At 40.5% G+C, this 12,818-nt stretch overlaps 1 protein-coding gene across 1 annotated transcript; it reads right to left on the bottom strand.

The window, feature by feature from the left end:
* Nucleotides 1-1,283: 1,283 nt before the first annotated feature.
* LOC131352329 (extracellular calcium-sensing receptor-like) lies at nucleotides 1,284-5,446 on the bottom strand. Its single transcript, XM_058388345.1, has 6 exons — nucleotides 5,394-5,446; nucleotides 4,855-5,146; nucleotides 3,902-4,699; nucleotides 3,563-3,793; nucleotides 3,011-3,134; nucleotides 1,284-2,182 (listed from the first exon to the last, which is right to left on the bottom strand). Exons 1-6 carry the CDS (start codon nucleotides 5,429-5,431, stop codon nucleotides 1,284-1,286), a joined length of 2,382 nt encoding a protein of 793 aa, XP_058244328.1. The 5' UTR covers nucleotides 5,432-5,446.
* Between the last annotated feature and the right edge of the window lie 7,372 nt (nucleotides 5,447-12,818).

Genomic DNA, 12,818 nt, shown 5'->3' with positions numbered 1-12,818 from the left:
CCACACATCTGCCTCCACCTGAGACACCTCCTGCCTCCACACCAGGAGATTGTAATGGATGAATGGTCCATGTGCAGCTTTTACCTCAGTAAAAGCCCTTTGGCATGGCTTCATCCACTGGATCAGATCTGGGGTGTCCTATTGAGTGAGGTCAGTCAGAGGGTTGTTTGTAGCGACAAAGCTATAATAATATCCAGCTAACCCCAGGATATGCCTCACCTTCTTTTTGGTCTTTGGTCTACGAGAGTTTGCACTCATTACTGTCATATCAATTTCTGGACATGCCTGTCCCAAGTGGAAGCCCAGAGACCATCCAATTCTGTACAGATTTGGGTTTGCTTGAAGTCTTGCCCATCACAATGCTCTCAGGGGAGCTGAAATGCGATATACTGTTGTTTATCATGTAAATAACAATTTCATACAAATAGGCAGTGGTTTAGACAGTTTGAGTCAGGGGTTCTGACCAAGAGTTGTTACAAAATATGACCAGTATTCTGAACAACCCAAATGAAAGGGTGATAAATTGGTGTAAACCAAATGAAATGAATATGTGAGTAACAATCCCAGTGACATCTCATACTGTATAGTTAAGTGTGCCTGTCAAGGCTGCAGCAGTCATTTTTTAAAGCGAGGAGGACACAGCTGTCAGTAACACACACAGACCCCATACCTCCACACACACTTTCAAACCCTTCCTCTCTGGAGAACAGATATGAGACACTAATTCTCAAATTAATTACCAAATTTAAGAAGGTAATTAATTTTGTATGTAAATATTTTTTATGTAGTAATACGACATCGTATGTGTTATTGTTGCAGGCAACATTATTTATACAGCTTTAAGTGAAATAAATGTGTGGCTTGTCAAAACCTGCCCTAGTGTCTTGTTTCAGTGCTGTTTGTAAGACACGCTTAAATTTATTTGATCTATTTTCATATCAATTTTGTTATAGATTTATTATCATATAGATGCAGTTCTTGCTGTCTTCTGACTTTTAATCTAGAACAAATCATTCAAAAGCCTTTTATCAGTTCATGAAACCAATTTAAAGTAAATGTTGGGGATGTATTTTATTTATTTTATTTTTTTTCAGGGGAAGATGTTTGTCTCTATTACAGCAATATGGAATTCCTTGGAAATCTCACCACTGTGCCTGAGCAATAAGCGTATAATCTGTGTGTGCTTTACGATCAATTTTTGATGTGGTTGATTTGATTTTGCTGGTTGATTTGGTTGATTTTATTGTTTTTTTTTTCTTGCGATATCCCAAATGTCTTTAGTTCTATTTGGCCATCATGTTCTTTTTTGTGTTCTTATCTGGTCTGAGTAGGATGATGTAACACTTTGGGGCAAAGATACACAGCAGAAGGCCATAACTTGAAGCTAAGATGGCAAAGACCTCCACAGCTACTGTGTACTTCCCAGGAGAGCTGACGTACGCTGGAACAAATGCGATCCACACAGCACAGAAGATCAACATGCTGAATGTGATGAACTTTGCTTCATTGAAATTATCCGGAAGTTTCCGAGCAAAAAAGGCCAGCAAGAAGCAAACAGCAGCCAGAAGGCCGATGTAACCCAGAACCAGGGAGAAACCTGCCACTGAGCCTACTGCACATAGCAGCACCACCCGTGCCCCAGGCTCACCTCCTGCGCTTTCAGTGGGCAAAGGTGGTGCCAGAACCAGCCACAACACACAGATCCCTACCTGTATCAGTGTGCAGAGGAAAATACCTGCCCTCTGCTGAACAGGACCAAAATACCGCATCACATTTGAGCCAGGCAGAGTTGCTCTAAAGGCCACCAGCACCACCACAGTCTTACTGAGCACACAAGCCAGACACACCACAAAACTGATCCCAAACAGTGTATGGCGTAACATGCAGGACCATGGTGCTGGCCGGCCAATAAAAGCCAGGGCGCACAGGAAGCAGAATTTAAGTGACAGCAGTAGCAGGAAGCTCAGTTCAGAGTTATTAGCACGGACCAGGGGCGTGTCTCGATGATGGAAAAAGGCAGCCAGGACGGTAATGGTAAGAGCTGCTCCAGCAGCTGAAAGCACTGAGAGGATGATGCCCATGTTGTCTTGAAAGGACAGGAACTCCACAATCATTGGGATGCACTCTGTCCGCTCAATGTTGGACCAGAACTTCTCAGGACACTTGGTGCACTCTGTAGAGTCTAGAGAGAAACATGATCAATAGAATTAAACAGATTAGAGAGAAACATAAATATTATAATGATAATTTTAGGGAGATTCTACAATGCGGTATAATTTGGCCCTTGTCACTCTTCAAAAAATAAATGAAAACAAATGAAATTTGATAACCTATCTCAGGCAATAGTCAATTTTAAAAAGTTTTTTTTTTCAACAAAAGGTTACTTTTAAATAAGCAATGGAATGGATTTTCTTTAGGATACATTTAGTAATTAAACTGTATAAATATGATATAAATCTTGTTCAGCAGCATCCATACTAACAGCATGAGATCATTAAATACATTATAAAAATTTACTCAAAATAATTGTTTTTCAAATTAATTTATCTATTTATAATTGATTCATTTATTCATCTTGTGAGACATTAAATCACACATCATGGGAACAGATATTAAATGGATTTATACTTTAAGGCAGAATAATATGATTTTGAAAAGTATTTTTATTATTATATTATATGAAAGGTAGTTATGCTGTAGATTCTATTTTTTGCCGTAGGTTTTCTAGACATTTACAATGATATGTTGTGATAAAAGATACTCGGCTGTCTTTTGTCTAATGTCTATTACCTTTACACACATATTTGTATGTGTAGTGTCAGTGAGACAGAAATACCCTGGGGGAATGCAACCACCCTGTATTTTAATAGCATTTTAGATTTTTTTAAGCATGAACAGCAACAGACAGGTGCTAAAATGCTGAATTGAGCAATGACTTGCTAATATTGCTTTGCTGTGTACACAATGCTGAAACACACAAAACTGCAAAAAAATTTGTCCTGTACAGTACCAGTAGCATTACTGATCTCCCCTGATGCACATGGTATACAGTCATAACAGCAGAGGGGCTTTCCTTTCTGTAAGGCTTTCCTGGTGCCTGGTTGACAACTCTCACTGCAAACAGACACTGGGACCTGAATAGCAGAGAATAGTTTCCATAGGTTTTATAGAAACATTTCACAGGACATTTTTTAGGTCAAATGTTATTGAATGGGATAGGAATCTTAAAAATCATAAGAATCAATGAAAACATTATTTCAAGTGTAAGAGGAAGAATTATCATTTTCCAATTATGACACACCTCTTATGCACTTGCCAAGCAATTTATTTTCCCTACAGAGTTAATAATTATGTTCTGCACACACACACACACACACACACGCACACACACAGAGAAAATGATTGTGTTATATGCAGGCCAGATCACTTTAAATATATCCGTTATTCCTTAGTTTACTGAATATTTACCATACATACAGCTCAAAATTACAGGACAGCAAACTTGTATGTATCAGTGATGGCTGATACTGCTAGAACCCCAAAGTAAAATGTATAATCTTACCTTGTCACCCCAGCCCACTCCCCAAAACACTCTTCTGAGATCCAGCTGAAAGTCTTGCTGTGGTCCACTTGCTGCATCAAACTGTCCTACTTTAACAAACTCCACTTTTCCTTCAGCCCCTACATGCCAGTTAATGATGTCATATGAAGCAGATGGATCTCCATTCTCATCAAAACTAACCATTTCACCTATTGGTGTTGTGAACTTTACAGCCTTCAGGTAGTGGAGAAGCTAAAAACAAACCAAACAATTACACTGCATAACCTAATATGTTCATTAAGGACATATAACTACAAATAACTGATTATATTTTAACATACTGACAAGAATTTTGTTCACCTGTTTAGGTTTTATTGGTTTAATGTCAGGACATTCTCCATTCTCAAAAGGTCCTTTTCCAGGCTGACATGCCAACATGTCCTGAATAGCATTCGCAATAGCATACACAGCTTTATAGACATTGTACATGACATCAAAATAGGTCTCTCCATGTTTTACTTTTTCCAGTCCTGTGCACTGTGGTCTTGGAGGTCCTGATTGAATTTGCTCCCCAAATCTACACCCAAACACATCCTCCCGAACACTCTGCACCAGTGGATCCAATAAGTATTCTTCTGGGCTTAACTGGGTCAAATAGGCACCCAGACCTTGGATATCAACCCGTCTCAGGGCAAAACCAAGGGTCCCTGCTAAGGAGATGCCGCTCCAAGCAGAGTAGTGCGTAGAGGTGCTCCATGCTTCAGTGGCAATCCACTGCCTTTCAGTGGCATTCATCCTCACCACTTCTCTCAGCAAGACCTCCATGTCAGGCCCGATAGCAAAAGTTACTACTACCCGAGCCTTGGAACTCTGGATTCTCTCCACAATGCGTCGAATCCTACTAGGTGCATGGGATTTGGGAATGACCTCATGGTAGTCTACACATACACCTGAACCCTTTAGTTCCATCAACAAGAGCTGCACACCACTTTTCCCATAAACATCATCTCCTGAGACAACCCCAACCCAGGTCCAGCCCATCACATTCAACAGACGGGCCATGGCTTTAGCCTGAAAGGCATCGCTAGGAACTGTGCGGAGAAAGGTGGGATACCTGGTGCGATCACTGAGACATGCACAAGAAGCAAAGTAGCTAACCTGGATAAACAAGAATAGATAAATATAATTAGTCTTCACTTTGTTAGATAATGAAAAGTTTGTAAAGGTAACATTAACTGATAAAAACATGTTAAATTGACACTATGTCACTTATTTATTTATTTTTATCAGATGTTACCATTCATGTCATTTACCATAGGGATGTCAAAAACACTTAAGGTATCAGCCACTACTATGGAGGCAGAGGAGCGTGCATCTCCAATAATGACAGGCACGTTGGGAGCTGTTGTACACTGTTCCCCAGCCACTCTCTCCTCTTGTCCCGTCACCATTGCCAGCGCCGCACTCAGTGTACTGCTCTCAGCCAAGCATGTATCTGCAGCCAGGTAACCCAGTGTGAAGTTGGGCAACAGAGACAGGTTACGGTTAATTTCCTCCACTGTGAAGATCATTGTTTGCAGCCAGTGGTAAGATCGTAATTCAACACTGAGACAGAGATAATGAAAATGAGAAATTTTATGAAAAGGATTATTAATCACTGGAGCATTTGAAAATAGCAAACATACATTTGGGGGAATCTCATTTAGGGTTTTTGGCACATTGAAAGCAGGTCCTTAAACAGATTCCACAATTAAATCCACAAATAGTCTTAAAGCACATCATTTTGCAATACAATTTTACCAATTGCTCTGACCTTTACACTTTTTTCTTCCTGAGGGCACATAGTTCTTACCTTTGGCAACGGGCTCCTTGCACTTTCTGTATGAACATGTGATCAGGTTCAGGGGCTTCAACATAAATTGGAAAGAGACCCCCAATAATCACATCCCCTTCCTTGTACAAGCTCCTGGAGATGGGTCTGGTCTGCAGAGTACAGGAGAGTCCCACAGAGTGCACCCTGATAGGCCAAATAAGGAACCATAGTGTGCACAGCCAGGCATCCACAGCCATCACCTGAGCAGAAATATGGAGAGGGACAGAATGAGTGAAAGGAAGAAAAACACAGGGCCTTGCATCTCCTAAAGAGACAGGTAGTGAGAAGCGTTCCTGTTTAGTAGAGGTAAATTTGCCCAGAGCAAAAAACATTTGGGGTCATTTTGGAAAGTCCTTGTGGAGCAATTTTCAGGCCCATCAAAACAACTAATGAGCAAAATATATTTTTGTCTGTTATCTCTCCGTACAGGGAACATTGGATGTATCTGAACCTTAGGCCAAATAACCTGAAAAAATATTATTTTAAAAAAGAATTAATCTCCTTCAGTCTGTCTAATCTTAATGTGTAAAAAATGTTTTTTTTTTTTCAATGTCATTTGTCCCTAGGAAATAGGGGCAATTAAACCAAATTAAACAATCGGTGTGACATCATAGATAATTACTTTGTTTTTACAGAGGACTGGAAACAACTTTTTTTCTGTTCTGTATTTATCTTCCTTTGAATTAAGCATTATGACTTACATATTGGCAAGGTCAAAGTGGCCTTCTTCAATAATAACAAAATAAAACTAGACCAAATTTAATTAATTAAAAGGCTTACCATTGAACCATTTTTATGGGTTTTATGTTATGTTTATGTTATATTGCAACCACTGATGTGTGAAATTCAGACACATCGACTGTGATGTGTGAAATTCAGCTTTACACATGGATTCTTATGCCATAGCATATTTGAATTCTGATTGGTCAGATGATGATGATCAATTTTATACAGCAGAAGCTCTGTAAATCACATGTTTATACAATTACTTTCATTGGATGCTCCACATACACAAATAAAAAATGTGTAATATTTGATATGGTGAATATTACTGTGAGATGTTTATTTAACATTTATGGATTGAGTCTCTATTGGTAACACTTTGTAACAGTTAGAGATTTAACTGTAACATTAAAGTTTCCAGATTTGGGAAAGTCTTCAGGACAGAGGACAAAGGGCATGAACTTTCTATTTCCTGTGTAACATGACAAGAGTTTTTTGTCCCGTTAACTTCAAGATGCAAAATATTGTATATGTTGCTGAGGGAACAGCTGATTATAACTGCTATATCATTATTGAGCATGAATACTTACAGTATCTCACAAAAGTGAGTACACCCCTCACATTTTTGTAAATATTTTATTATATCTTTTCATGTGACAAAACTGAAGAAATGACACTCTGCTACAATGTAAAGTAGTGAGTGTACAGCCTGTATAACAGTGTAAATTTGCTGTCCCCTCAAAATAACTCAACACACAGCCATTGATGTCTAAACCACTGGCAAAAAAAGTGAGTACACCCCTAAGTGGAAATGTCCAAATTGGGCCCAATTAGCCATTTACCCTCCTCGGTGTCATGTGACTTGTTAGTGTTACAAGGTCTCAGGTGTGAATGGGGAGCAGGTGTGTTAAATTTGGTGTTATCGCTCTCAAACCCTCTCATACTGGTCACTGGAAGTTCAACATGGCACCTCATGGCAAAGAACTCTCTGAGGATCTGAAAAACAGAATTGTTGCTCTACATAAAAATGGCCTAGGCTATAAGAAGATTGCCAAGACCCTGAAACTGAGCTGCAGCACGGTGGGCCAGACCATACAGCAGTTTTACAGGAAAGGTTCCACTCAGAACAGGCCTCGCCATGGTCAACCAAAGAATTTGAGTGCACGTGCTCAGCATCATATCCGGAGGTTGTCTTTGGGAAATAGACGTATGAGTGCTGCCAGCATTGCTGCAGAGGTTGAAGGGGTGGGGGGGTCAGCCTGTCAGTGCTCAGACCATACACCGCACACTGCATCAAATTGGTCTGCACGACTGTCATCCCTGAAGGAAGCCTCTACAGTTTGCTGAAGACAAGCAGACTAAGGACATGGATTACTGGAACCATTTCCTGTGTCTGATGAGACCAAGATAAACTTATTTTTCAGATGGTGTCAAGCATGTGTTTCAGCCATATCTTACAGACACTTATGCCTTGTCTTTTAGGACCAAGTTCCATTTTGGTGCAATCACTTCCATGGCCGGGGTGTATAAAATTAGGCACCTAGGCATCCAGTCTGCAAATATTTGTAAATGAATCGGTTGCTCTTAGGGGTTAAGTGAATTCAACTGTGGTACTGTGATAGGTTGCCACCTGTGCAATAAGCCCATTCATGAAATTTCCTCACTACCATGGCCAGCTGTTAGTGGTATTATAACAAAGTGGAAGCAATTGGGAACAACAGCAACTCAGCCATGAAGTGGTAGGCCACGTAAAATCACAGAGTGGGGTCAGCGCATACTGAGGAGCACGATGCGCAGAACTTGGCAACTTAGCTACGATCAATAGCTACGGACCTCCAAACTTCATGTAGCCTTCAGATTAGCTCAAAAACAGTGCGTGGAGAGCTTCATGGAATAGGTTTTCATGGCCAGCTGCATGGCCATTTCAGCAGCTGCATCCAAGCCTTACATCACCTAATGCAATACAAAGTGTCAGATGCAGTGCATCCTGCATCAAGCATGCCGCCACTGGACTCTAGAGCAGTGGTGACGTGTTCTCTTGAGTGACAAATCACACTTCTCTGTCTGGCAATCTGACTGATGACTCTTGGTTTGGCGGTTGCCAGGAGAACGGTACTTGCCTGACTGCATTGTGCCAAGTGTAAATTTTGGTAGATTATAGTGTGGGTTTTTTTTCAGGGGTTGGGCATGCATACCAAGACATTTTGGACAATTTCATGCTCCCAACTTTGTGGGAACACTTGGGATGGCCCCTTCCTGTTCCAACATGACTATGCATGGGTGAGCGAGTTTGGTGTGGAGGAACTTGAGTCCTGACCTCAACTCAATAGAACACCTTTGAGACAAATTAAAGTTGAGACTGCGAGCCTCCTATTTCTAGAGGAATTGTCAAAAAATTCCTATAAACAATTCGATTCAATTCAATTCAATTTATTTGTATAGTGCTTTTAACAAAGAGCATTGTCTCAAAGCAGCTTTACATGACAAACAACATAAGAAAACAACAAACATATAAACAGACAGACAGTCCTAGATGTTATGACAATTGTGTGATGCCGATACAGCATGTGTATAATGTTATGTAAATCAATAAGGAGGTTGTTGTCCACAGCGCTGCTTGAATATCCCAATCCTCACAAGCAGAACCCGGCTGGAGCTGGTCCATTTCCGGATGCCACTGGAGCCGGCACAGTCTCTGTATGCCTCGGGATGTGTAGAAGAAGAGAAACAAAGGAACAGCATTAGTGTAGCTGTTGTTCATAAAATTAGCAGTACTAGATGATAACGTGCATTTAATCAGATGTACTGGAGAGCAAGGTTATGGGAAGTGTTAAATGTATGCCTGGCTAAAGAGATAAGTCTTTAGTCTACATTTAAACTGGGAGACTGTGTCTGAGCCCCGAACACTGTCAGGAAGACTGTTCCAAAGTTTTGGAGCTAAATACGAAAATGCTCTACCCCCTTTTGTGGACTTTGATATTCTGGGAACTACTAGAAGTCCGGAATTTTGCAAACTTAAAGAGCGTGGTGGATTGTAACGTGTCAGAAGACTGGAGAGATAGGTGGGAGCTAAACCAATTAGAGCCTTGTATGTAAGAAGAACTAATTTATAGTCAATTCTAAACTTAACAGGTAGCTAGTGCAGGGATGATAATTTCACACTCCTAAACCTTGTTGAAAAAACCTTGTTGAAAAAACCTTGTTGAAAGCCTTCCAAGAAGAGTTGAAGCTGTTATAGCTGCAAAGGGCAGGCCAATTCCATATTAAACCCCAGGGATTAATAATGGGATGACATTAAAGTTCATGTGCATGTAAAAGCAGACATCCCAAAACTTTTGGCAATATAGTGTATATATGAAGTAGCATTTGGAGTCCCTCTAGTGGTTTTGAAATTAACCTGATGCATTAAACCTCATGGATCTCAAATGAATGGATCTTTTTAGAAACAAAAAATGTGGCATAAACACAAATAAAAACTATTTTTTTTTATTTTTTATTTTTTCTTTACACAGATTTATGCTTTTTGTTATAACTCTGATTCTATAATGGAGGTCTATGTTTCTTTTTTTGTACCTGTCAAATAGCTGACTTCGTATTTAAAATTGTTTTTTTTTTTACTACTATACATATTTTCTTTAAACTATAAATTAATATTTTATTAGTTATAAAAAAAAGCAAAATTTAATTTTGAATTAATATATACCTTTGTGTATAAATAGAAGAAATGCTTTGTGGTCCCTCTAGTGGTGTTTATGTTTATTGTCCCTCTAGTGGTGTCAAAACAAGGCTTTCTGTAACTTTCTGAACCACCGTATTCAGTACTGAATCACTTCTTGAAGCTCGTTGCACACGGCTGACCTCTGGTGGTGAAGAATGGGTTTTACGGTCAAGCATTACAGCACCCCATATTGATCTGAGGCACTGAAACAAATACATTATTTTCTAAACTCACCTATAATGATTCTGATAATGCAAGTTACTAGCTCATACTATTTTTTCTTCTATGACTCAATGATTAAATGAGGTGAGTCTTTAAAAACAACAAGACTATTCCAAAGTAATGCCAAAGAATTATTATTGCTAAATAATAAATATTTAATTATTACAGCACCATGCTAAAACAAAGCAGTCAATACTGTGGAGCTTGTTATTTTACAAGACTGATTTACAGTGTGTATATATAGTACATTATATTTTCATAAATGATAACATTATACATACATACTGTATTATACATAAATATTTTAATCTAATTAGCACGATCATATATATTACAAATGGCTAGAAAACACAAGATCTACAAGCCATAAGCCAGTTTGACCTTCTCACTGTTAACCACTTGTCTTTGGTCTAGTTACCAAATTAACAGGTTTTATATTCATTTTATTAACTAGACTGTCCAATATAAATGTTTTGTTGTCTTTCCACTGAGGCCTAGCTTTTAATAACAAGTTGGAGTTGGCAGAAGTGAAACATAAGACAGAGAATCCCCCATCTTGTGTCCCACTCTGGCATGTACTGTCATTGCAAAATTTTGTTTTTTTGTTTGATGACTGCCTTGCCCATGAGAGGACTGCTGCTCTCCTGACTGCCCCACTCATAGCATATAGGGAAAGGCCCTCATCTCTCATGACACTTAATCTGCCTGGAAATGATGGCCATGTTTCTATTTCTGAAATGCTTTCTCTAGCCTTTGAAAGGCTGCAATATGTTGGACCATGGTCTACAATATGCCAATGTGCTTAAGTATAGAGATTCTCACCATCTAAATCACCCACCATGCACATAGGGTTACGTGCCATGGGCTTTGTACCCTTCATTTGTGGAAGACCTTGGTTCTACTCCTGTGCTGCCATCACAACCTTTTCTGAAGGGTGCCTTTCTCATGGCATGGAGTGTGGCTCTCCTTCTGCTCATGCCTTATCTCTCATGGCACATAGTCTGCAAAGAACTGAGAGCTGTGTTTCTAGCTTGAAATGCTTTCGCCAGTTTCCGAGAGGCTCAAAGGATTTTCCACCATCTAAATTGCCTGTCTAGTTGCATAGGTTTATGTGCTATGGACCATGTACCTTTCATTTGTGGAAGACTAGCATTCAACTTTGGGTCCCATTTTGGGGGGTGCACTGCCATCACAGAACACTTACAATGGGCACTGCTCTCATGGACTGGAATGCAACCCCCTTTGTTTGTGAAAGACCCTGGTTCTAACCTTGGCTCCCATGTGTGGAGCATGCAAGCACAGTACACTTCCGATGGGTGCCATTCTGATGTGTTGGGGTGTTGAAAATGGCCCAGCCCATGGCCTTGGGATTTTCCTAAACTGCACATAAGCTGTCTGGAAGTGATGGTGGTGCTTTTTAGCATAGAAATACTTCCTCCCAAACTGTAGGCACAACCAAACAGAAGTGGATCTGTTTGCATCCAAGGAGTCAACTAACTTCCCCACTGGTTCACCCTAGACAAGTCTAACCCTGTAGTGTATATGATGCCTATTTTTGCTATCCTAGCATCCCTCCTTGGGGCCTCCATATTAGACATCCTTTGGTGACAGATGGCTGAGGTATTTCTTCAAGTCCCCTGCTGGTGCCTCTCTGTGGCCCAAAGGGGGCTATCAGAGGCCCCCTTTGAGCCCTCTGAGTCAGACTCAAAATTGTTTGACCCTAAAACAGCTCTTCTATTAGTCTTAGCTTCCAAGAAGATTCAAGATTCTTTTTATTGTTTTTTTATTCTTTTTACTGAGTACAGATATGCAGAGGTGGGGAAATGGTCTAAGGATCGGGTGGGGAAAACACGAAGAACACAAAACATAAACAAAGACACATGGCATAGGATATGAACAAACCCCTGCAGGAATGCCCCCTGGTGTTCCAACAAGATTAACCAAGCCATCCATGACAGTACCCCCTTCAATGCATGGCTCCCAGCATGCCAACCCGGAACCACATCCGAAAGTCTGGAAGGACCATGATCCCTGTGAGATCCAGGGAGGAGCAAGGAGCATAGCGAGGTCCAAGGGGGAAACAAGGGCCACATCTTTTTTTGGATTAATTTTACTTGCTGCTGCTGTTGTTTGGCTGTTGCCCCTGTAGCTGTTGCTAGCTGCCGTGCTCACTTTGCCTAGTGTTTGCCTGGGGCTAGTATTAGCCGCTATGCTTTCAGGTTTGTCAACTTTGTTTCTGGGGCTGTTGGTGGTGGATCTGCTGCTGTTGTCTCCCTCTGCGTGCATTGCTGCTGTTTGGCTGTGTGCACATGCGCTATGGCTACCTTTTTACAAGGGGATCACATCATATCCACTTACTGCCATGCTCCAGTATTCGTCATCGCAGCTGCTGGAACTACCACAGTCTCCCATAGGAATTTGGAGTCATTAAACAACTGGGACTCCTCTGCCGACCCCTCTACGTCCATAGGGGGTCCGGCTGGTGGTTTGTTTACAACAAGACCGGAAGCTCTATTCCATCTCTGTGGTAGGCAACTCGCTCCGTTGCAGCTCGATTATGTCATTGAGCACCATCACTATGGAGACTGAAAACACTGCTCAGCCATGGACCAGGCAAAAAGGAAATCTTGGAGTGGACTTTAGTGTTCTTCATCTTCTGGCCAAAAGTAACACTACATCAAACACTAATTTGAACTTTTTAATGTCCAGTCCCCAACAAATAAATCGTGCTTAATCCATAA

The sequence above is a fragment of the Hemibagrus wyckioides genome, linkage group LG04, assembly GCF_019097595.1.
Source record: "Hemibagrus wyckioides isolate EC202008001 linkage group LG04, SWU_Hwy_1.0, whole genome shotgun sequence".
NCBI classification, from domain to species: domain Eukaryota; kingdom Metazoa; phylum Chordata; class Actinopteri; order Siluriformes; family Bagridae; genus Hemibagrus; species Hemibagrus wyckioides.
This window is presented reverse-complemented; position numbering and strand designations above follow the sequence as displayed.

Coding starts and splice junctions, on each gene's coding strand:
- LOC131352329 (XM_058388345.1), bottom strand. CDS start 5,431: ATGTTCATACAGAAAGTGCAAGGAGCCCGTTGCCAAAG. Junction 5,147..5,393: donor CAAGGAGCCCGTTGCCAAAG/GTAAGAACTATG, acceptor TCTCTGTCTCAG/TGTTGAATTACGATCTTACC. Junction 3,135..3,562: donor GAGTGGGCTGGGGTGACAAG/GTAAGATTATAC, acceptor TCTGCTATTCAG/GTCCCAGTGTCTGTTTGCAG.